At 35.6% G+C, this 24461-nt stretch overlaps 1 protein-coding gene across 1 annotated transcript; it reads left to right on the plus strand.

Moving 5' to 3' along the window:
* Positions 1–331: 331 nt before the first annotated feature.
* LOC126811179 (monocarboxylate transporter 13) lies at positions 332–23804 on the plus strand. The gene is made up of 5 exons (XM_050536740.2): positions 332–1628; positions 7809–8142; positions 8494–8764; positions 9006–9390; positions 20693–23804. The coding sequence occupies exons 1-5, from the start codon at positions 1250–1252 to the stop codon at positions 21355–21357; spliced, it is 2034 nt and encodes a 677-aa protein (XP_050392697.1). The 5' UTR covers positions 332–1249; the 3' UTR covers positions 21358–23804.
* Positions 23805–24461: the final 657 nt, after the last annotated feature.

The following is a 24461-nucleotide window of genomic DNA, read 5'->3' on the forward strand; positions in this document are numbered from 1 at the left end:
CGCATTCAGATGCACAACAGTCAGCAGTAACTGTTTGCTAAATAAAATGACCCGTAAAAGGTAGTAAAAAATACTCGTATTCCATTAAAAATCAATAGGCAGCTAAACACACGGCGCGTGCGACTTTGTTAATATCACGAGTTACTATAGCAACTGATTTACGCGTTTGTCTACACTGGCTTCTATGGTAACGTGCTAACTGGATTCTCATTTACATATTGCTAGATGTGACGTTTGTCGACAGCTTGCTACATTTATAATTTAACCGACCATAAAGCATTGTGTTATTAAATATTAGTAAAATTTCACATGTAGCCTATACGTTGAGAAATTTATATTAAGCGACAACTGCTAGTATTATTATATCTTTCTCTAGATCAACATACACAACTCTACATAGCTGACATTGTAACTCACTGATGTATACTACTAGACTGTTGCTTATTTTACGTGATGTTTATAAAGAATTAGCTGCATAGTAGAGAGTGCTTCAATAAGGTCGAGAAGGCGAATATAAACTGACATTTTGATGTTTTCACCGGTCGACTCTACTAGAAAGGGGAATGAATTTAGGAGATATCACCATCTAGTGGTCGATAGACGGAGCCGATAGACAGTGAAAAGCCAGAGAATAAGGCAACCTATACTAGTCGATTGATTTGTCTCGTGATACACAGCACTCGGAGCGTGGCCAGTTCAACGCTATAGTTATTGTACGAACGTTATGGCAAAGACGTCAGTGGTGCCCTGTAGAGTCTGCAAGTCGCAAAACTCTATCTTTGTCCTTTGACGTCTTCGTTACCAGTCGGAGAGCTGACGTGTGCCACGGTTTGGCAGCAGTCCACCATCGATTTAGCTGTTGCATATGCACCAGGATGCACGCTGACATATTGTGTAAAGTTTGAGCGCTTGTTATTTTAGTTTTACAGCATTAAGAGTTATGTATGTGACATCATGGTAGATTATACTCCAAGCTCTAGCCGTTTCCTAGATGCTCTCATAAATCATAACAGTGAATCATGCGCAACATACAAAATTGTGACTAAAACGCATTGCCTACAAGTGAAGAAGAATGTGTAAAATGTTATTGAATTCAATATAGCTGGTTGTGCCTGTTTACAACCCCACTTTTATAATATATAGGTAATATTTTACTATATCATCCTAATACCGTATTGTGCTACCTTATTACAGTGTAGCACGTGGCGAAACAACAATTAAGGTCAGAGTGGCTGAGGTTCTGGGTGCCATGCCAGCATCCCCTGGGTGCGAAGAGGTCACTCAAGTTATTTGCGAAAAGCACCCGTTGTACCGACACGAAAGTGACGAAAGTGGACAAAGTGGACGTAGTGGAGATAGTAATAAAAGTAGTGGAAATTCACAAATGAGTCGAGACGCTGGATTAAGCAGCCGGCTGCAGAAGAAAGATGGTAATAACATGCAGCACACTAAAGGGGCTGGTGGAACCAGAATTGACTTTGGGGAATATTACCCTGACGGTGGTTGGGGTTGGGTTGTTGTCATAGCAGCAACTTTAGTTCACATTCTTTGTAATGGATTTCATTTCTCTTATGGTAGTCTATACTTGGAGATAAGACACACCTATAAAACAGATGAGATTGATACTGGTAAGTTAACTGTTACCACACTTTATATATTTCCTCACTTTTTGATTTATTTTTTTCTCCTGGTACATATTGCATAATAACATGAGACAATAGTTGATATGATATGTACACAGGGATCATTTGCAAATATTGCTAAGAATTTTATTTTTAGCCCTTAGGTGGAGTTTCCCTCTTAGTTTCTATCATGTAGTTTTGGCATCTGTAAAATGTGTAAGTTAAAAACAGATTATTGTCCAGGATTGTCCAGGACACACTTTCAAACACACTTGCTTTTTAATACTGTATTTGTAATTTAACTGTTGTTAAATATAAAACCTTTACTCCTGTGATTATTTCTTGTTAAAAACATTTTTTATACCATTGAGTGCTGAGCGAAAGGTCAGTGAAACATGACTTTACTATAAAACGATTAGGGTATTTTTAGAGAAGTTGTGGCAGTCGTTCGATCAGGACATCAAGATGTAGATAAGTTCGGTTCTCATCGGGAATCTGGAGTAGCGTCGCTCGCATGACCCCGTGTACATGTACACACGATTAGTTAGTATTTGAAAATGTGCCGATTGAAAATTCCATGTTCGGACATCAATACAAGCCCAGAACAATAAACAAATCACTTCTATAGTCTCAAAATGGGGTAGATGTATATTTTGACGACACTTTAAATGCCATTCCATTTAGTTAATGATATGTACATAAGCTCTGGCACCTAGAGGCAAACTAGTAGAACTAGGACTGTAGTTTAACATCAAACGGACTGCTACTAGTTTATTGTATATGATATATTATATACACATATACAGATTTATATATTTTAGAAGTATAACACCAGATGCATAAGAATAGCATAGCATTCGATATCGATCGGGCGAATATGGCATCCATGAAGAGTATTTTCAGCGTCTAGTTTACCATTGTTCTGTTCAAGCAACAGTGTTGACAATGCCAATCAATCTTATCTGTACTATTTATAGACTTCTACATGACATCATACCAACTATTGTCTCCTGTGGACTCTGTAGCCTTCTTGTAGTCAATACTAATGTGTTTATTAATATGGATATTATTACTTATAAGAAACACTAGCCAAATACAATATTTAATGATGATGCTGGCACGCCAGCTTTATGGAAAGTCTGCCTTTTGCCGGATATTATAAAAAACAAACGGTAATCTATGGTGGAATCACCTACATTTGCAATAACTATACCCGAAGTTTTTCTTGAACATATGAACAATAATACTCGGAAACTACCTAGCAGATAATATACACCATTATAGTTTCCTCTATATATCAATAACTAATTCTTTGCCTCTCACCCGCAACAACCAAAATTATTTAAAAACGTATTTAAAAAAAAAAAAAAAATCGAACGACTTTATGTTGCCCCTTGTCGGGCCCTGTGTCCTGTGCGGGACAATCCCGTCGGAAAATCTCTATGAACTTTCTCGACCAACGCAGGGATGGAACGCATTAGAGAGCCAACGTCTTACCCACTGAGCCACCGTGGCTCCCTGGATGACATTGAAAGATATTAGGTAAGATTATTGGTTTTGCGCATATGCCGTCTATCGTCTGCAGAATACTAATATAGGTCAGTGTAAACAGATTTATTTAACGCCTGCTTCCACTGAGGTGATATTGCTGACAAATAGATCCGCTATAGTTTTGAACATCTGGGACATTTATCTTGTTAAGCTTTAAGTGATTTTCTTTCTTAATATTACATGTAATTAAATATCCGATAGTCAAACCAATTAAGTTTTAAATTATATTAGACAGTATGCATATTATAGCGATTGCACATGAAACGGGATACTACTAAAATAATAAGCCAGTATACGTGCAATATTCAAATTATAATAACCACTTATTTCTAGAAGCATGTAAGAATTTTAACTCGATATATCATTGTCAAAACAACTTAATTCACAGTAATATGTCTTATTCAAATTATTTTGACTAGTGTTTATTACCATATATTTTTAGTAGTAGTATAACACGGTCTTTTGTTTTAAGTCAGTGTCTATCTAGAAAGTACAATGACATGACATTTGGTTTAACGTGATGAATTATAGGGACAGTCAGACGTGATATTGCGTGAAGGCTATATCCAACCCGAAGAAGATATTATAGAAGATTATTGTGCCGAGATGTTGACCCGAAGATTGTCCACTCAAATCAGAGTTAGCAAAAAAGTGATTTTGGTCTAGAGTATTTTGACATAATATTCTGAGATGAAAATGTGCAGGAAATGTATATATTTAACCTATGTAAAATGAAGAGATAATGAACATCTATTCTCGACATCCAACCTCGTGGGTTTTCTCCGGGTCCTCCGGTTTCCTCCCACTGCTAAAGACCCCTACGCGCAAGCGAATTATTGAAATAAAATTGAAGCATGTGTTAGTCCAAAATGACCTAGTTTATGTCGAGTGGACGTTAAACCTCATTTTTCTCTCTCTTCTATTCTCGACATAATTAAAAGTGAATATAACAATCAGCTTTAAACCCGCCATTTTCTTCCCTCCTTCCTTCCTCTATGATACATAGAACGACCTGTGATAGCCAACGGTAATGCTATGACAGCGGAAACCTGGACTATGTCTTGTGTCCCGGAAAGAATGTCCTAAACAAAACGTAACATAGCAATATACACAAAAACATAAATATAATATACATTGCCGCCCTACTCGATGATGCGCATTGGGGACTTTATTTCAAACCAACGTGATACATACCTTGATAGGGAAATTCTTAAAAATTATAGACCCGTGTTAAATCTTTCGTTTATTTCCAAATTGACTGAAAAGGTGGTTAATCAGCAATTTATAGGACATGTGTCGCATAATAATTCCCAACGAGGCTTTTCAATTTGCTTATAAACAACACCATGCACAGTACCGAGTCAGCACTGTTGCACCATTACTGCTTCTGAATGTGGATCGAAAGAACTCAAGTAGTACTTGTGCTTTTACATCACAGGACGGCATTCTACACGATTGGCAAATCAGTGCTGCTAAATTGTTTGGAAATGAATTTTATAATGCGTAGAATGCCCCAAATAGGATCTTATCGCCTTTGACCGATCGTCATCAATAAACTCCTCTCAATCAGATCCTATATCACTTATATACATGTATTATGATGTGCCACAAGGATCGGTTCTTTGACCGGTCCTTTTTACTGCGATATCCTTTTAAAAAGTACAAATCTCAAAAATTTACTCAATACTTGCAATTACTTATTTTATTATGCTCATGAAATACGAACGCCTGCCCTTCTGGGATATTAAAGTGGCGGATATTATAAAGGAAATTGGGTATGGTTATACTTTCCAACACACCCCGTATGGTAATTTCTACCCTTTCAATCATAGTCGATTATAATAGTTTTACTTTTATTGCATTACAAACACGATTGTAATCTTTGGTGTAATAGGCCAAAATTTTATACTGCCTCCCCAAATGTAAAACCACTAATTGATTTGAATGTGCCTAATTTCATTTAATTATACTACTTACATACCTATGATTCGTGCGCAATTTTTCATTTAAATAACGACCCAGATTGTGTTATCAATTGTCCAGACGCATGCCACGTTACAATCATAATATTAATAATCGATCGATATACATGCATTTGAGAAATGTGGCGATGTTTTTTTTTGGTTTAAACATGCCGATTTAGCATGCATTTGTATCGTGATATCACCGAGTGTCAAGGGGTTTATATAGTTATTTTCGTCCACGAATATTTGATTAAGCCTTCTTAATTTGGTAACCAATATCAAATTGGTGAACATTTACTACATTGTAGAATGACATAAATCTGGGTGAATGACGTTGGTAAACAGACTGTCACTTTCCGTGACGTAAACGGCAGATATGTTATGAAAAATATTTCTCTTGTGCTGACATTTATAGATAGTTGTTCTGACAGTTATGTTAAAACCTGGTTCTTAGATATCACACTAGAAACGACATACTACCATTATGTATTGTATATAATAGGTCTGATAATTAAAAACCAGAAAAAAATAATATTCATGCAGACAGAAAATAAAGGAGTATATCATTCCGTCTTGTGAACATAGACCAGACCATCTGATATCTTCCCATTTCAATATGCCCATGGAAGCCGTCGATGTGAAATTATCATATCGTCATATTATTAATTAACGTATTATCATTGTATCGTCAAGACCAGCTATCATCAAATTTTGTCGGCAGACGTTTCTGGCGACAGTGTGGGGTAAATCCGATGAAATTTTCGGATGAAATTCGGAATCCCCATTGCAGGATTCCGAATTCCGGCCCACACCCAGCACACCCGGCCCAGAAAGTCTATTATACCAGCCCAATCCAGATTCCAGTGATGGCGTGGCGGCCCGTTAAAGCCACCGGCCACATACAACATGATCATCATCGCTCCATGGCCGGTCCAATACCCCCCACCCCCATATAATATTCAGCAGAAAGTTTTTTTTTAGATGAATTGGTCATTTTTTGTCCGACCGGCCCTTCGGCGATCGCCCGATCGCCCGATGGCCCAATCCGCCCCTGGTTGGATGGCTGAATGGTTAGCGTGCGCGCGCTGTATCATAAAGTCTGTCATTGAGTCGACTGGCGTGGTTTCGAATCCCCGGTTGTACGTGACAAAGAGTAGGGTCGCCTGTCCAACATCGTGGGTTTTCTCCGGGTCCTCCGGTTTCCTCCCACTGCTAAAGACCCCTACGCGCAAGCGAATTATTGAAATAAAATTAAAAAAACCATATGTTAGTCCCGAAATGACCTAGTTTGTGTCGAGTGGACGTTAAACCCCATTTCTCTCTCTCTCTCTCTGTCGAGTGGACGTTAAACCCCATTTCTCTCTCTCTCTCTCTCTCTCTCTCTCTCTCTCTCTGTTTCACTTTGTTGCACCTTGTAAATGCTCTAACATCAAAATTTATGTGCCGATCTGTAAGAAATTTATATGCGTCATTTAAATTAGTATAAAGAAGAATCCTATTGAATTTCAGCAATTTCCATTTATTACATCTAGAGTTATGGTCCTTGTTTCACTTTGTTGAACCCTGTGAATCTTCTAACGCCAAAAGTTATCGTCTGATCTTTGTGAAATTTATATGCTTTATTTGAATTAGTGTAGCGAAGAGGCCTATTAAATTTCAGCAATTTCCGTTTATTATGTCTAGAGTTATGGCGCTTATTTCACTTTGTTGAACCTTGCGAAAGCTCTAACGCTAATAGTTATCATCCGATCTATATGAAATTTATATGCATCATTTAGCTTAGTGAAACGACGAATCTTATTGAATTTCAACATTTTCCTTTAATTACGTCTCGAGTTATTGCCTTGTCAACCTTGTCAATGCTCGACCGACAAATGTTATCATTCGATCTGTTTGAAATTTATATGCATCATTTAGATTAGTCAAACGATGAGGTCTATTTAATTTCAGCAATTTCCATCAATTTCTTCTAGATTTATGGCTCTTGTTTTACTTTGTGAATCTTATGAACGTTCGAATGACAGAAGTTATCATCCGGTCTGTATGAAATTTATATGCATTATTCAAAATAGTAAATTACTTCCAGAGTTAAGGCCCGTGTTTCAGTTTGTAGAACCTTGTGAACCATCAAACGAAAAAATTATAATCTGATCTGTATGGAATTGTCTTGTAAATGCCCCCGATTACCTTCAAAAAAAAAATATGCGACAAACCTTGTTGACCGCACGAACGATTTAGCTGCTGTGGGCGTATTTTCGTTGCCTTCCAACCTATTTTATTTCTTTAAAGATGCATTATGTAAGAGCCAATACTGCCCATTGCGGGTTTTCTCGTCTTCTTCAATTGCTAATTAAATTATTAATTTGGAATTTATTCACAGGAAACACCCTTACTCAACTCTTTAGAACATCAGAAGGCCGCGATATATAATGGATTAGAACCTTGGCGTCATTTAATAATTATTAAGCGATAACATGGATAATCGAGACTTTTTTTATTATCGTAGCAACGCGACCTTACATGCAGCATCAACATAATATAACAAGTTCTACACATAGTCCACACCTGTCCCAAACTTGACCAGTTTTAGTTCAGATTCCATATGTATACTGGTTCTCCTCTGAAAATTAAACACTTTCAGAGTTTTAATGTTTTTTTCTCCATATTTCAGCTTGGCTTGGAAGTCTTGGTATTGGCATATCCCTTTTCATATCACCTTTTGTAACCATCATCTGTCGGCGGAAGAGTCCACGGTTGTATGCAGTTATTGGAGGATTGATATGTGCTTTAGGATGTTTATTCCTCGCCTTCTCCACTCAACCCGAGCAGTTATTTATCAGTCATTGTGTGGTGATGTCCCTCGGAAGTGGTATAACATTGTCTACAGCTAATATCATGGTCGGGCGCTATTTTAGAAGACGACGTGAATTGGCGGAGATGATTCTTGTGTCTGGAACTGGAATAGGCACAGCTGTCATGTCGGTGCTGTTCCGAAAGTTAATAGGGTAAGTGATAATTTAACCAAGTTATGAAAAGGTGTTTCGGTTGCCGAGTGTTAAAAAATCGAAACCTTTATTTTAATAAGTCTTTTAAATATGTTCACAGTATTTAGATATAAAATGTAAATTATTGCATACACAATATTACAAATGTCCATTTGCAACGTCAAGAATTCACAATGTCAGCGTTGTCGTAACATTCTTGCGACAAAACTGCCCGTAACACAACGTCATGACCATCTACAGTATTATTTTCTTTACATTGTAACTTGTATACCGTTGCGGACAAATGGCTAAATGTGATTCTGGGTTTACACTAGACGATTAATATTTTTGGGTTTGGGTTTTTTTTTTCAGGGCAATAAAATGGATGTATGCATTACAGAGTGTAGCAGGACTTCTGGTATTAACTATTATAGCTGGAGCTCTGTACCGTTCTGCTTCACTTTATCATCCTCGTAGAAAAGTTATACTTCATTTAAAAAATCAGAAGAAAAATAGAAGAGACAGAGAGGCGGAAAAACCGCCATATTTAGACTTCAGTGCTCTCAAAATGAGATCGTTACAAGCATTGTTAGCTATATGTGGAATAGTGGCCATTGGAATACATGTTCCATTCATAACGCTAGTGAGTACATCTTCAATTACAGTAATTTAAGATTCCGATGTTGGACAATAAGAAGGATCAAATTATCCCGGTGTATAAAACAGGATGTATGTATTGTATATATATATCCATGTAAATAATCATACTCTAGAAATGGTTTTTTTAATCAAAAACATTTATACCGTCATTTGTACAATGATTTTAACTAACCGGTAAGTTATGGAATTAATAAATAAAAAATGTTATTATATTCTATTTTCAGATGAGAACAGCGTCAGAAAATAAGAATATAGATGGCGATCACCTGTTATTACTTAACGTGTATTTAGGTGTTGGCTTTGTGATCGGATGTTGTGCCTTGGGATATATTATAATTAAAAATAGTAATGACTGCTCCATTTCCAGGCGCCATTTGTGTCAAACTTCAGCCATTTTGTGTGGTGTTTTTACGCTTCTGTTTATTATGGCACAGGATCATAATGCACATTCACTATATGCGTGGGCTTATGGTATATGTTGTGGTAGTTACTATCTAACTTTAAAAATGTACGCATATGAATTGGTAAGGCACAAACTTATGGAACGGGCGTGGAGCTTTGTTTGTGCTGTACAGTGTTTTCCCTTTCTTTTTGGAGCTCCCGTGGCTAGTAAGTATATGCTGACTGTCCTAATATGACAAATTAATTTTTACATTAAGTAAATGTACTGATTAATAATTACATTTTCTGACTTAGTTCATACACTTGTTGTAAGTTTTTTGGGAGACGTTTTTTAAGATCAACCAAATATACATGATTTACAGAAGTAAGCATCACCAGAAGTATGTAATAGTATAGCAATATATTTCGAAATCTATCTGTGGAAAAAAACAAATCTATTTACAATAGATCTGACTTCAGTGCAGGCAATTTTGAATTTCTTCATGGACATTACTTAAACGGCATATGGCTCTATTCTTTTAAACCTTAAAATAGATGAAAATGGGCCTAAATGCACGTATTAATGTACACATTTCTTAATTATTATTTTGTCCATTGTGAATCAGCCATTACTAATTACTTCCGCATTATCTTGTAGGATATGTTTGTCTTTGTTCATTACAAATGGAATGCTAAACCATAGTGTACACGACTCACGTACTTATTTTAAAATGGCCATTGTGTCTTAAATTTTAGATATTAGGATCACATACGGCAAGATAACTGCATCCACATTGATTGGAATCGACCAATATTAAATTCCAATTCGTGTTTTTAATTTCGAATATAATAGAAAGAGTTGACAGTAAAATGAACTTATAAACCTCGCACCCTTTTAATCAGAATTAAAGCATTCTTGTGTATCTTTTGTTGACTATAGTATATTATAGAACAATCACATTCTGTCGACTATACCACATTGTAGAACAATCACATTCTGACTGTACTGCATTGTAGAACAATCACATTCTGATGACTATACTACATTGTTGAACAATCATATTATGATGATTAATGACATTCTGATGACTATACTGCATTGTAGAACAATCATATTATGATGATTAATGACATTCTGATGACTACACTACATTGTAGAACAATCATATTATGATGATTAATGACATTCTGATGACTATACTACATTGTAGAACAATCATATTCTGATGACTATACTACATTGTAGAACAATCATATTATGATGATTAATGACATTCTGATGACTATACTGCATTGTAGAACAATCACATTCTGACGAATATACTACATTGTAGAACAATCACATTCTGATGACTATTCTACATTGTAGAACAATGCAATTATGTTGACTATACTACATTGTAGAACAATCCCATTGTGTTGACTATAATAGAGATGACCTATATTTGGATTAGAAATGAATTCCATGTTAAACTAGTGTTGAACTATACAACCTTTAAACAGACGACAGTTTATGTCAAGGCCCCCGCCGAAACCCCAAAATAAATAGATGACTTGACTAAGTTCGATGATGAGAATTTTCTGCTTAGGCTAAGGAGCAATTTGATTGGTCAAAACTTGGAACATAACAATTCTGCTTTTAATTGAGGTAGAATGTTTAAACTTGATGTAGATGTTCATTAGGTGAATGTCTTGACCAAGGTTAATGATTATCATTTTAAGCTAAAGCTAAGCTTTGGGACAAGATAACTTAGATTCTATCTGATAGAAAGTGATGAAACATAGTGTATAGTTGATAATCAGTCATCTATTTATTTTGGGGTTTCGGCGGGGGACTTCAGCCTCACTGTTGGCTAGTTATTCATATGAATAGATTGTCTTCATTGAAAAGAAGCCGAGAAATATATGCAAATTGTGCGCTAACAAAGAATTTTTAAATAGTTTTATGTGACTGCCATGCTAACACAAGTAGGTCCTATTATTACAAGAATTATATCAGTTATGATGCAAATAAAACGAATAAAGCGGATGCTTTGCTTCGATGTTATTTAGATAGTAGTAAATGTGTATATTTATGAGTGAAATGCCACTGGTCATTCTTGGGTTTAAAATGTTAGTCTCCGTGAATTTTAAATTCAATATGTTAAAATAAACATTTTAGCGACATTTCGCCTGTACACGCGCAACAGTGATTGACAATAGGTTTGAAGACAGATATATATTTTTGTTTTTTGAATATGTCAAATTTAAATGTTTATGTATCTAATATTTTAATCTTATATAGAGTGAATACACAAATGTAGATATCCACCCTAAAATAAGGTCATTTTCACATTCCCCCACCCCCCAGCAAACCAGTTAATCTCAATGGACTACCGTTATCTCCAACTTAAGTGGCAGCTCACTTTCTAAACATACTTCTTGAATCAGATGAAAATAGAATCACTTGACGAAATGGGGATCTAAAGTTAATCTTTATGTTTTCCGTCTCAGGAACTCGTTTTAAAAGATGTTATTTCGTCATATTACATCGTCACTGTATTCTATTTGCAACATTTCGGAGACAGTGGTCGTTTTAACTTAATCTGATTCGTAACAGTGGTGAACGATCAATACTCTGACGCCGGTCTTTGGCGTGATTCCTTTCTATAAATGGCACCATTGACGTCAATTGTCACCATGGTTCCAAGAGCGGCCTTCGTAAAACAGGATGTTTTGCCCAGGTGCGAAGCCTTGTAACTGCTATTTATAGGTACACTAATCGACATATAGGTTACAATAAATTTCTCTTCGTTGGTTTAAAGCGGTATTAACATTTTCATCAAGAAAATTATTATGATTAATTTTGAACAATCTCATATATGAAATTAAACTTAGACTCCCCCAAGTTCTACAATTCCTAGCACTGAGGACCTGCGTGGATTGAGGGATTTTTGACTGTTTTTTGTTAAACTCCTTGAAGGGCTCTAAAACTAAAATAAAGTGCATAAGAGGGAAACAGAAAGCTAAAATGTCTGTATTTCAGCGATTTTAAGCTTCTCAGGTTTTACACGAGTCGATTTCAATGGGACCATTATATCTTTAATTTGATTAATTAAACTAATAATGACATATTAATCATTGGAGAATTTTTTTTTAAAACTTAATGATATAAAATTTGTCAGGCCCCCCCCCCCCCCACAAATTGATCAAAATGTTCCAGAGTAACATGAACCTAAATGCAGAGGCTTATGCAGGATTTGGAAAAACGGGAGTAGAGCACGAAATCTTTGAATGACTTAAACTGATATTAAAATTTGGGGTTGGAGGTTGGGGCACCCAATAAGCTAAATACCCCAAAACAGCATTATAATGGTCAAATTTCTTAAAAATCCTACTGTCTATTCGCAAGCTATTATCTGCAAACAACTATTTTTAGTCGAGACGGGGCATATATCAAACTACTTTACCTTCTTCGAGCTCTCCCAAACTGAATGTGCTTAGCTCTACAATAAGTTGTCCTATCAGCACAAGTTAATGTTTTTAGAACTAATTAAAAATGTTAACCATCATGTTTTAAGAGCATTTTAATGGCATGAAAAGAACACACGGATTCATCAGAAAGATGTAAGCCGTGTTATAAAAGCTACAAATTAATGGTATTTTAATTCAGCGCAGATGCATCTCTTATTGGAAAATGACTTGTCAAAATTTTGTGCAAGTTTGGGTCGAAGAAAGCAATAAGCCATAGGAAGAAAACTTGCATGTGGAAGTTATGATAGGAATGTTTGGTTTAAACAATATTTTATTTCTTAGTGAATCACAGATATATTTAACATACAATATATGGATACAATAACAAGCATTGCTGCTTATGTAAAATCGCTTCCATAAATAGTGATCATTCAGAAGTGGACGACTGGATGTATTTGATTAACATATTTTACAGAGTGCAAAAGGTGAAGGAAAAGAAGGTAAAGAAGGTAAAGATCCCTTAGAAAGGAAATAAACAGTACATATACAAGTAGATTATAACGATAGATATTCAATAAGACGATGACGATGCCGAGGCCCAAAATTAGTTCATCAAGTTTTATGAATTTTATGAGTTCATCTGCTAACTGGAGGGGGTGGGGAATTTCAGTAATGATCTAGGCAGTTTTAAAGCGTTTAGTTAGTTTGATAAAATTATGTACGATTTCAACGATTAAAGAATTTTCATCAAAAGAAGTAGCGGTGTTTCCAAAAAGTATTGTTTGAATATTCCTATGATCAAAACCTAATTTATTTATTGTGATTTTTCGCTGAGAATTGTATAGTGGACAGTGTAAGAAATAATGTTCACAGTCTTCGACACCTTGACCACAAAAACATGAGGGATTTTCCGATATGTGCATCAAACACTTATGAAGGTTTAAGTCGCTCTTTGAGTTTCGTAGTTTACAATGTATTATCTGTAGATGTCTTTCGCCTATATAGTAGTGAGCATTTGTTTCGATTAAGCGCATGCCTGATTTTAATTTAGTTTTGAATTCAGAAATAGTTTTGGAATTTTTTATTTGATGACTTAGATCATTCCACTGTTTAACAGAGGAAGGAAAAAAAGAATTCTGGTATAGTAATGTTCTACAGTTTATTTGCTTAATTTGGTTTGAGTTACGAAGACGGTAGGGTTGGTCGGCGGATACAAGAGGTGGGATTATATCGGTTAGATATTTAGGAACTAGTCCATTTAAAATTTTGTAGAAAAGTATCATTTTATGTTGATAGCGTCTTAGTTGAAGCTGGCATATTCCGGTTTCCGTATAAAGTATATTATGAGAGGTACCACGTGGAAGAGGAATGTTTAGCTACATCTACCCAGCCTATTATAAAGTGTATAACCCACAGCTGTGTCATTCTGTGTTTTTGTTGGGCAGTTATTTTTGCAATGTTTAGTACAGTGTAAAAGTACTGATCAAAATACTTAAGAATTGATGTCGGAAAAGGACGTGGTGATTCTCACACAATGTTTATACCGTATACTCAATACGCTATAACAATCATTATTTACATATGGTTAAAAAAAAATAACATTTTACTTATGCCACCAGTAGCTGGTTTATTTAACCTACTTGGCTATAACAATATATTGGCCCGGATCTTATGTTATTCTGTACACTCCATGGCGATACGTTGTGGAAACTATATGCCTATAATATTAAGAACATATTATATAATCTAACACAATGAAAACACGGCCCTTTTAGAAATGGAAGGTTGTAAATCTTGTTTAAGAGATACGCTCGAATCTTCTAATTTTAAAACAACAACAGGTCACGATGATAACACACGACAATTCTCTCAAACACGAAAAGATTAATTCGACTGATTGCCAGGCGGCCTTTCGTTTGTCCAATTCATATGCATACCACCATTTTATGCCGCTGAAACGCTAATCGCACTAAACACTGCTTTAATGGACGCAAATTTCTGTTTCAAATTATGACTGGCCAACAGTCCGATTAACAACCAATAGCTAACTGCGTAAACAAAGCTCCAAATTGCACTAAATATGTTTACATAACGTTACGTCATGACTCACGATTTTATTATGAGCATATAAACCAGTGTATAGCAAAATATTGCAGAAAAACTAATTGCGTGGCAAACGAGGCTACCAATACGGATACAATGTAAACAATACTGTATGTAGACGAACAAGACTTTTACCGTTTTTAATGCCTTAAATCACTGTCCAAAGTTTTAGGGAAGACCCCAGATTAAACGAATTAGGGCTGTCATGTTGCTGTACTTGGGATAGATTTGATTGAACGGGAAGAATAGACACACTCCCTCAAAAGCCAATCCAGCAATGGCCAGAAAGGGATTTCTCGGGCCATTGCTTCAGGAATATGCATATTCGAAGTTCACATTGATTTTGAGTAACAGGAATCGTAGTGTTAGACTTGCCTATAGTTCAACTCTATAAAAATCCACTAATCAAGTATTATATGTTGACAGCACTTCAATTAAACATTGTTAACATCTTCAGCCATGTAGTGTTATTCCATGGTAGTTAAATGAGCTAAACCCCTAAATCAATAGTTTCCATAATATTCAAAATTAAAAACACGAATAAGAATTCAATATTGGTCCAATTCAATCAATATTGATGTTGTTATCCTGCGTGAAAATATGGGATCCTAATATCCAATATTTAAGACTCAATAAACATTTGATAATCAGTACACGAGTCGTTTATTCTATGGTTTCGGGCGCCATTTATAATGAAAAAAGAAAAACATATCCTACCAGACAAAGCATAAGTAATTAGTAATGGCTTATTCACAAAGGACAAAATAATAAAGAAAAAAATGTGAAGAATGGATTAAGCAGGCGTAAACGTTTGTCGTTTAATTTGGACTGTTCAATTGTTTCGTTGAACATAATTGATTAGAAATTACAATATTTGTTTTAAAAACTGAATATAAATAACTTTATATACATTCTTATAGCAATATGTACTGTTAGGCCGATTTTCGTCTATTTTAAGGTTCTAAAGAAACGTCCGTTCATATTATTGTCTATAACATTATGTAAACATTACCTGGGGTATGATCGAAACTAATGTTTCTATATAAGCTAGTATTAAGTATATGACCCAAAAATGAAAGAATCTAAATCTCGCTATTTAAAATAAATCCATCTAGACGAGAATATTAAAAGTTTTATTCTAAACTTGAATAATATATCTGTATCACCCAATAACACATTCTACAGTAGATATCGCTTGTGTGATAACTGTCATTTTCTACTGAGCGATATCTGGCTTAACGTGGATTTGATTGGTCAATTAAAAAGGATGGAAAGAGTTAGGTGATAAATAAAATCTTCTACTCGTTTTTTTATATCAAAAAATATCAACACTTGTCGATTAAGTAAAAAAGACTTGGCAAAGCCTCATTTCTTTTTACATCATAGACTTGTGTTGATATATTTTGAAATCAAAAAAGATGCATAGGAGATTCTCTATATGTTGTTATCGGGAACACGTTGATTTAGAATTACCCTTTCCTTCTCAGTCATTGAAGAAATGTACAGTTCAATCACAGATAACGTTGTCACAGACTCAGTTAGGTCTACCTCAACGACAATTTATTATAAAAACAATATACGTAGTTTTACTATTATAATTCATCGTCAATGTGTTTAGTGCAATTGCTAACTTGACCGATAATTTGGTAATAGATAATGGTTAGCTTGACCTATAAGTTGCTAATAGATAATGGTTACCTTAATCTATAAGTTGCTTATAGATAATAGTCAGCTTGGCCTATAGGTTGCTTATAGATAAGAGAGAGAGAGAGAGAGAGAGAGAGAGAGTTTAACGTCCACTCGACACAAACTAGGTAATTTCTTGACAATTATATTTCAATAAATCGCTTGGGCGTAGGAGTCTTTAGCAGTGGGAGGAAACCGGACCCGGAAAAAACCCACGAGGTTGGACAGGCGACCCTACTCCTTATCTCGTAACCACGCCAGTTAACTCAATGACAGACCTTATGATACAGCGCGCATACGCTAAACATTCAACCATCGAACCCACCTCTAAGAGGTGGAATATAAGTGTAACCTTGAGATAAGCAATTTTATTGGTTGATGCTTTGAGACACGATAACTTTAACTTTTGTGAACACTCTACAGACTAAATTTATCATCTGATTGTTTTGAAATTGATATATGTTGTTTGCATTAGTGAGATGAAGACGCCTATTTAATTTCAATAACTTCCGTTAATGTCTTCTGGAGTTATGGCCCTTGTTTCACTTTGTTGCACCTTGTGAACGCTCTAACGACAAAAGTTATCAACCGATCTGTATGAAATTTATATGCGTCATTTAAATTAGTAAAACAAAGAAGCCTATTGAATATCAGCAATTTCCGTTAATTACATCTAGAGTTATGGCCCATGTTTCACATTGTTGAATCTTGCGAACACTCTAATGACAACAGTTATCATCCGATATGTTTGACATTGCTATGCATCATTTAAATAGCCTATTGAATTTCAGCAATTTCCGTTGATTACGCTGTGAGTTATGGCCCTTGTTTCACTTTGTTGTACCTTGTGAATGCTTTATCGACAAAAGTTATTATCTGATCTGTATGAAATTTATATGTATCGTTTAAATTAGAAAAACGAACAAGCCTATTGAGTTTCAGCAAATTTCCGTTGATTACATCTAGAGTTATGGCCCTTGTTTAGCTTTGTTGAATCTTGTGAACGCTTGAACGACAAAAGTTATCACTTAATCTGTATGAAATTCATATGCATCATTTAAATTAGTGAAATGAAGAAGCCTATTGATTGTCAGCAATTTCCGTCAATTACTTCTAGAGTTATGGCCCTTGTTTTACTTTGTTGAACCTTGTGAACGTTCGAACGACAAAAGTTATCATCTGATCTGTATGAAATTTATATGCATTATTTGAATTAGTAAAACGAAAAAGCCTGTCGAATTTCAACAATTTCTGTAGATTACTTCCAGAGTTACGACCCTTGTTTTAGTTTTTAGAACCTTGTGAACCCCCAAACGACGAAAATTATAATGCCATCTGTATGAAATTGTCTATTAACTTCCCCTAATTATCGACAAAAGAATAAATATGCGACAACCCTTGTCGACTGCCCGATCGACTTAGCTGCTGTGGGCGTATGTTTGGTTGCCTGCCAACCTATCTTTAATTGAGGTAGAATGTTTAAACTTGGTTAATGGCTTGGCTGAGTTCAATGATTAACATTTCCCGATAAAGCTAAGCAGAGCTAAGCAATTTCTTTGACGTTGATGAAAATTAGTTGATAATCGGTTTGATTGCTCGATACTTTTGAAAAAGATAAACGTGCTTTTAATTAATATGTGTCATCTATTTATTTCGGAATTTCGGCGTAGGACATCAGCCTCACTTGGCTTGTTTACGCAATATAACATTAGTGAAAACATCGTAATTAAGTCAAAAATAGCAAACGGGGTTTAACATTGTGCTTGCAAAATTATTACTAAGCATTGACACGAAGACCGAACTTGACCGTACCCTACGAAGTGATATCAAAGATTATTTTCACATCCGCAACCTAGACTATTGGAACCCACGTACGCATGTCTTATCATGAGATATCAATTAGATTTGACAGGAAGGAAAAGTGTTGATGTTACTTCACCTTGAATCCTTAACTTGAAAGGGATTACATCGGAATTTGAAACGAGATAAGATGACCATGCATATGAGCATGAAGGGAGATATTTGGAGCTAAATTTTCAATTTTATAGGAGTTATTGTCCTTTGAAACATCCATAGGGGTACGAGCCAGGGGGACGGAGGGCAATCTGACTTTTCGGGCAGACGGGTAAAGTGAAAAAAATTTTTTTATTTCATCTACATTTCTTTTAATTGAATACCACTAATTTGTACTGAATTGACTATGGATTAAAACATTTTGTCTGGAGTCACTCTACTTTGTGCGAAATTTTTTAGGGCATCAATTATTATTTGTGAATGCAGCTGCAACAGTCTGGAGGTTTGAATTCAGATCGGCATAGAGTGGGATTTCGGTTACAAAACCATTGGACAACTTTGGAGTTGCTTAACTCACGGGCTAGAATAGCAGAAAAACGCATTTGCGGCGGTTAAATTTTCAAAAGTTTCTCCGGGAGGTGGGGGGGGGGGAGGCGAGGCCCCCATACCCTGCGACGATTGTTTGGTTGTTTGGGATTCGGGTCAGTCAGGTAGTCAATATTGGATCACATTAAAGAAACTGTATTCACGGGCTGGAGTCGCAGGAAAACGCGTTTTAAAAATTTTCTCCCAACGGTCCCGTCTTCGTGGACTGTACCCTGCGACGATTGTTTTTTTGTTTGGAATTCGAGTCAGCTACCTTAATTAGGCTATATTAGACCACTTTGAAGTTGCTTTGTTCACCGGCTGAAATAGCAGGAAAACGCGTTTGCGACCGTCAAATATTCCAAATATAGACATTCCGAACTTCGTAGACCGGCCACGACAGTTTTCGACAAAGAAAGATGTTCTTGGTCGAGCGACGAACTGCTACGAACAATAGGAATAAGTAAGAATCATTCACATCTTCAAGAACCGTCTACGATATATCTACAAATCGGAAAAAGTTTTGGAATTGTGACAATTCGTGACATTTGTAGCCCACGTGAGAGCCAGGCATAACGTCGTCACATGAGTAAAAATAAAATAGATATTTGAGTAACTTCCTTGTTGAATAAGTATGCCAATAATAATATATAATATAAAGAAGACGGTGTGTGAAATTGTATACGTATGTATAACTTCAACGATAAATATATGGATCGTGTAATTCATTATTTATAAATTTGGATCATGACGTGACTTTTATCTAGTTCGTTCGTTCGTTCCTAGAGTTTTACGTCCACTTCCACCAGGGATGATATCGGAGACAAGGCCTATCTCGAGATACCAGATAAAGTTATACATTAAGTGGTACAATAATGCATAGGCGTACGGGTTCGATGAATGTTAAGAGAGGGTGGGGGGGGGCTAAAATGCCCGAAAAAATTTGGAGTTACAGACAGCGGTACCGGTCGTCTGCGAGAGGCGAAGGAGTGGAGCGTACCGTGTAGGATACACGCCCCGCAGACCGCAAACGCGTTTTTCTGCACTACACAGTGGTCTAAAATAGCCTTAATGGGCCGCCGTGAGGAAATTTGGAAAATTTAACTGCCGCAAACGCGTTTTCCTTCTATTCCAGTCCGCGAATACAGAACGTTCATTGTGATCCAATATAGCCTACCTTAGGTGACTTACCTGAATCCTAAATCCCAAACAACCAAGCAATCATTGCGAGATATGGGGGCCCCGCGCTTCCTGAGAAAATTTTGAAAATTTAACATCCGCAAATGCGCTTTTCTGCTATTCTAGCCCTTGAATTAAGCAACCAAAGTTTCTAATTCAGTTCGCAACCGAAATCTCACTCTATGCTCACCTGAAGTCCAACAAACCAATCAGACTGCTGCAGCTGCATTCACAAATAATAATCGATACCAGCAAAATGTTTTAATCCATAGTCAATTCAGTACAAATTCGTGGTATTCAATTCAAGGGAAAGTAAAATAGTGTTTTATAAGATTTCGGGCACTTTTTTTTGCCAACTAGATGAAATAATAATTTTTGTTTTCACTTTCCAAGTTATAGGGACAGCTCCCCTCTCCCACACCCGGCTAGTACTCCTATGGGCTCATTAACTTAAACCAAAACCTTTTCATGCCCCTGCAACCCTTATTACCTGGACCTGTCTACTAACCTTGATTGACTTTTTATGGCAAATTTAACACGTAAACATTAGTCTGCGATATCAGACAAGACGGAAGTGGACGTTCACCCCCTAGAAGTAGTAGTAGTTCATTATTCATGTATTTGGAGGAGGGGTTAACAAATTATAAACATAGGAAGATACACAACTCTTTTATACCGCCATTCTTTATGGACTGTAATCATATCTTTTTATTCTCTTTATGTTTTTCAGCCTATCTAAAAGATGCCCATTTAAATGATGTTGGAGGGTATATATTTGCTGGTGTTGCGATGATTGTTGGTGGTTTGTTATTTTATACGATGCCGTATTTTGAGAGACACCCTTCTAATCAGGAAATACTACAGAAACAAAACAGTTCTTGCAGTGCACACATGTCAGAAGCCGCTGCTTTACTTGACCTTGAACTATCTGAGGCCTTGACCTCTAAGCCTTTAAACAATCTACAATGTATTATGTCACATTCCAAACTAAAACCCAACTGTAAGGACGGGAATAAAATTCAATTACAGTGTTATATTCAACACAAAGAAAGGGAAAAACCCAAACAATTGGTTCTGTCAAAAATAGCTGAGGAACGTGACGGAACCCGTATTAATGAAATGACGCATAATAACAAGATGGCGGACTGTATGACCAATAAAAACGAGTTTTCGGAATCAGCAACTGATGGTCCATCAGACAGCACTTTCTCTAATAATACTGACAAATCCAGTAGTAAAGACAGTAACTCGGTCAAAACCAACGATAGCAAAAAAAGCAAGAAAAACGACGTTAGGATTGACCTTTTTGACCCGCCTAGCCAGGAAAAGGAGTCGACGGCCACGGTTTCGTATGACAGTGATTTGTATATAAATCTGTGTGAAGCTCAAGTATGAATATGGTTTGAAATTGAATACATTCTTGACTAGCAATTTGTTAATGAATGACAGCGATTTTTATTGATGTTTTATAAAGTGCGACCTGGATATAAACTAACTATAACGAACATTTAATCTTAAGTGTGTGATGTTGATGTTTTTAATATTCGTTGTGAGGCCTGTTTTCTTGATCTTGAATACCTGAAAACATTCGTTTACCTCTCCACTGGTATAACACGGGTTTTAAATCGAATCTTGTTTATCTCTTCTAGTGCTTGTATTGTTTGCTTCTATAGTAGTTCTGACGTAAGTAATTTCAAAGAATGATACAGTGCTATTCAAATAAACTTGATGTAGATATAAGAAACGGTGACACATTAGTATGGGTGATAAAACTATTTAAACTGTCGTCTTGGAACAAAACAATGCCAGTGGCACCAAAGTCTCGTACATGTATCACATATCGAACAACTACTTTGGAGCCCAGTGCTATCGTAACTAAACCCATCAAGAAAAATTTTATTGCGGGTTGGGTATGGGGTCATGTACGCCATGAGTACGTTAGCATAATGTTTGCCTTGATGTTATGATCTTGATTTAAAAGTGGATCATATAACATTACACGGAGTCCACATAGAAAAGAATACAAGGATTAGCTGAGAAATAAACCACGGAAAGGGATTTATTGGTGTGTGGCATATATATATATATATATTTCAGGATTAACATTAATTGCATATAGGATGTATAGGATTATCCGCCCCTGTCTAGATTTTAGACACCTTGGACAAAAGTCTAGCAAGATGTTTGCAACAAAGGCAAACACGAAGACCATATAAATAACACATAATAAACTGAAAATGGAGACGATTAAGACTGCACTCATCCAAAGTATGGATCATTTACCCAACTAGACTAATGTGTGAAACTTTCGAATGAAGAGATAAACTATTGTGCTTTTTTGGATAAGGAGCGTGGAATGTATTGAATCCCGGGCTTATGTTTATAGTTTATTTGACAGTCACGACCTTGTATGACAATGAATAATGGTCCGTACTGTTTACTTTATGAGTTAAAGCCAGGTATTTCAAAAGACATAATATTAAGATCACCCATACATGTGTACCCAATTCTTATATACATTTTACATGGTAAATTTGATTTGTATTTAATACACAATAGATGCCTTTTGCAGTTTGCTGTTAAGATGAGATAGACCTATACTCATTCCAAATATATAGCATATAATTTATTACCTGTCAACATAATCAACTAAATACTGCGACCTCTAACTGCTGTTCTCTCACATATTTTTGTATTGAAACCTTTGTACAAATGACATGTCATACTTTTGTTATCCTATGTTATCAATGAAAGATACTTTTCCCCAAATACTACAGTTAAAACAATGGTACACATAAAGAAGAAAGGAGGGGTATAAATAAAGTCATTACCACTTTAATATACTCATATTAAATAATATCTACGTATACGTATAACTTCCGTTTTCACATACATAACTTCCGTTTTCGTATCTCCCCATAATGTCAGCATAAAACTATTGGTATTTATAGTGGTGTTTTGCGGGGAAAAGGGCAGGGAAATGATAACAAACTGTCCTTTTTGTGGTAAAAGTACATGTGATGGTATTTTTCTAATAAGCTACAATGTGTTCACCATAACTTTAAAAATAAATAAAAATAATTACATTTTAATCAAGTACATGCTGGTCATGTTTACTCTTATGTGTTGTTTTTAATGCGTGGTATTGTCCGTTATATAATTAGATAGTAAGAAACTTAGCTTTATCTACTTGGCTTGTGCTGGCTTTTCCTGTAACATCCTCCGCGAAGACCACTAAGCTTATTAAAGGTCATCATATATTAACATTATATAAGAAGATTATGTTACGTACTAACATATACATGTTGCTCGTCATATCATTCGACCACTCGATAACAAACATAATAGCTTTATCACCTTACATCAGAAACAAGAAATTGCTAAGATTTACACTTACCCCTCGTAAATCCCCATTTTCCTGTTGTTCTTAATACCAGATTACATCTTCTAGGAAAATAATTTTGTGGAAATAATCTTATGCAAGAAAAAGATAATGTAAAGTATCTGATCGACAATAAATTGGAAAGTTTAAACAGTTTGTCGGTATAAAATGGTTAGAATATTGTCTTAGCATGTATCTATATAAATACTTTAGATGGTGAATTCGGATCTGTCCATAATTTTGTAAAATGACCGTAACAACCCTCCTTTTACCATTCTTTTATTCCTAATTCCAAATTAAAGTGTTTTTCTACAGAAAATGTTCATATTTTATTGCAGATACAATTAATGAGGATGCTTCATTTATATAAAACTGTTTTAAGGCGAATAAGTTGTACATTTGAGTGTGCTAATGTAATTATTTTGTTCATAACTTTGTGAGTAAAAAGTGATAATGATAATCGGTGTTTATAATAATTTGAAGCCTGTTGACTTCTGGACATGTACGGAAATAGTCATCAGCCCGTTATATTATAGGTGGTCGACATAGCTTCCTAACGATATTATGTGTCACATTGCTCCATAACTAGTTAAACTATTGGACTATTGAACACTCAGTTTATTGATAATTAGGCCATTTTTGTACATCTACCACTTCTGTTGCGATTACTTTGTACTGTCCTGTTTAATGTATGAAAAATACTGATTGTGTAGTTTGCAATTTAGGAATATAAGTGCAATTCGTAATTAGTATATGTTGTTCAAATCTGACGAGAAGGGAACAAAAATCACATAACACCAACTTTTCTGTGAAACACGATTTGCAAATTTAAAATAGTACAGCCTCGTATTAAAGGACAATACGCACTAGATGGCATTGGTTATGATTTTAACATAGAGAGCAATGCTATATTTTGTCCTGTTCAGCTACACAAAAAAAAAATATGTAAAACAACACTTTTATGAGAAAAGTGTCACGGTCGTGTGCTTTATCCTTTACCATCAGATGGTAGGATTGGACGGGCATTCAAAGCGCGAGATACTGATATAGACATATGTGATATCACAATTAATGCTTTGCATCAATAAGATTGAATCACAATGTGATCCTATTATAT

The sequence above is a fragment of the Patella vulgata genome, chromosome 2 (assembly GCF_932274485.2).
Source record: "Patella vulgata chromosome 2, xgPatVulg1.2, whole genome shotgun sequence".
In the NCBI taxonomy this organism is placed as follows: Eukaryota; Metazoa; Mollusca; class Gastropoda; family Patellidae; genus Patella; species Patella vulgata.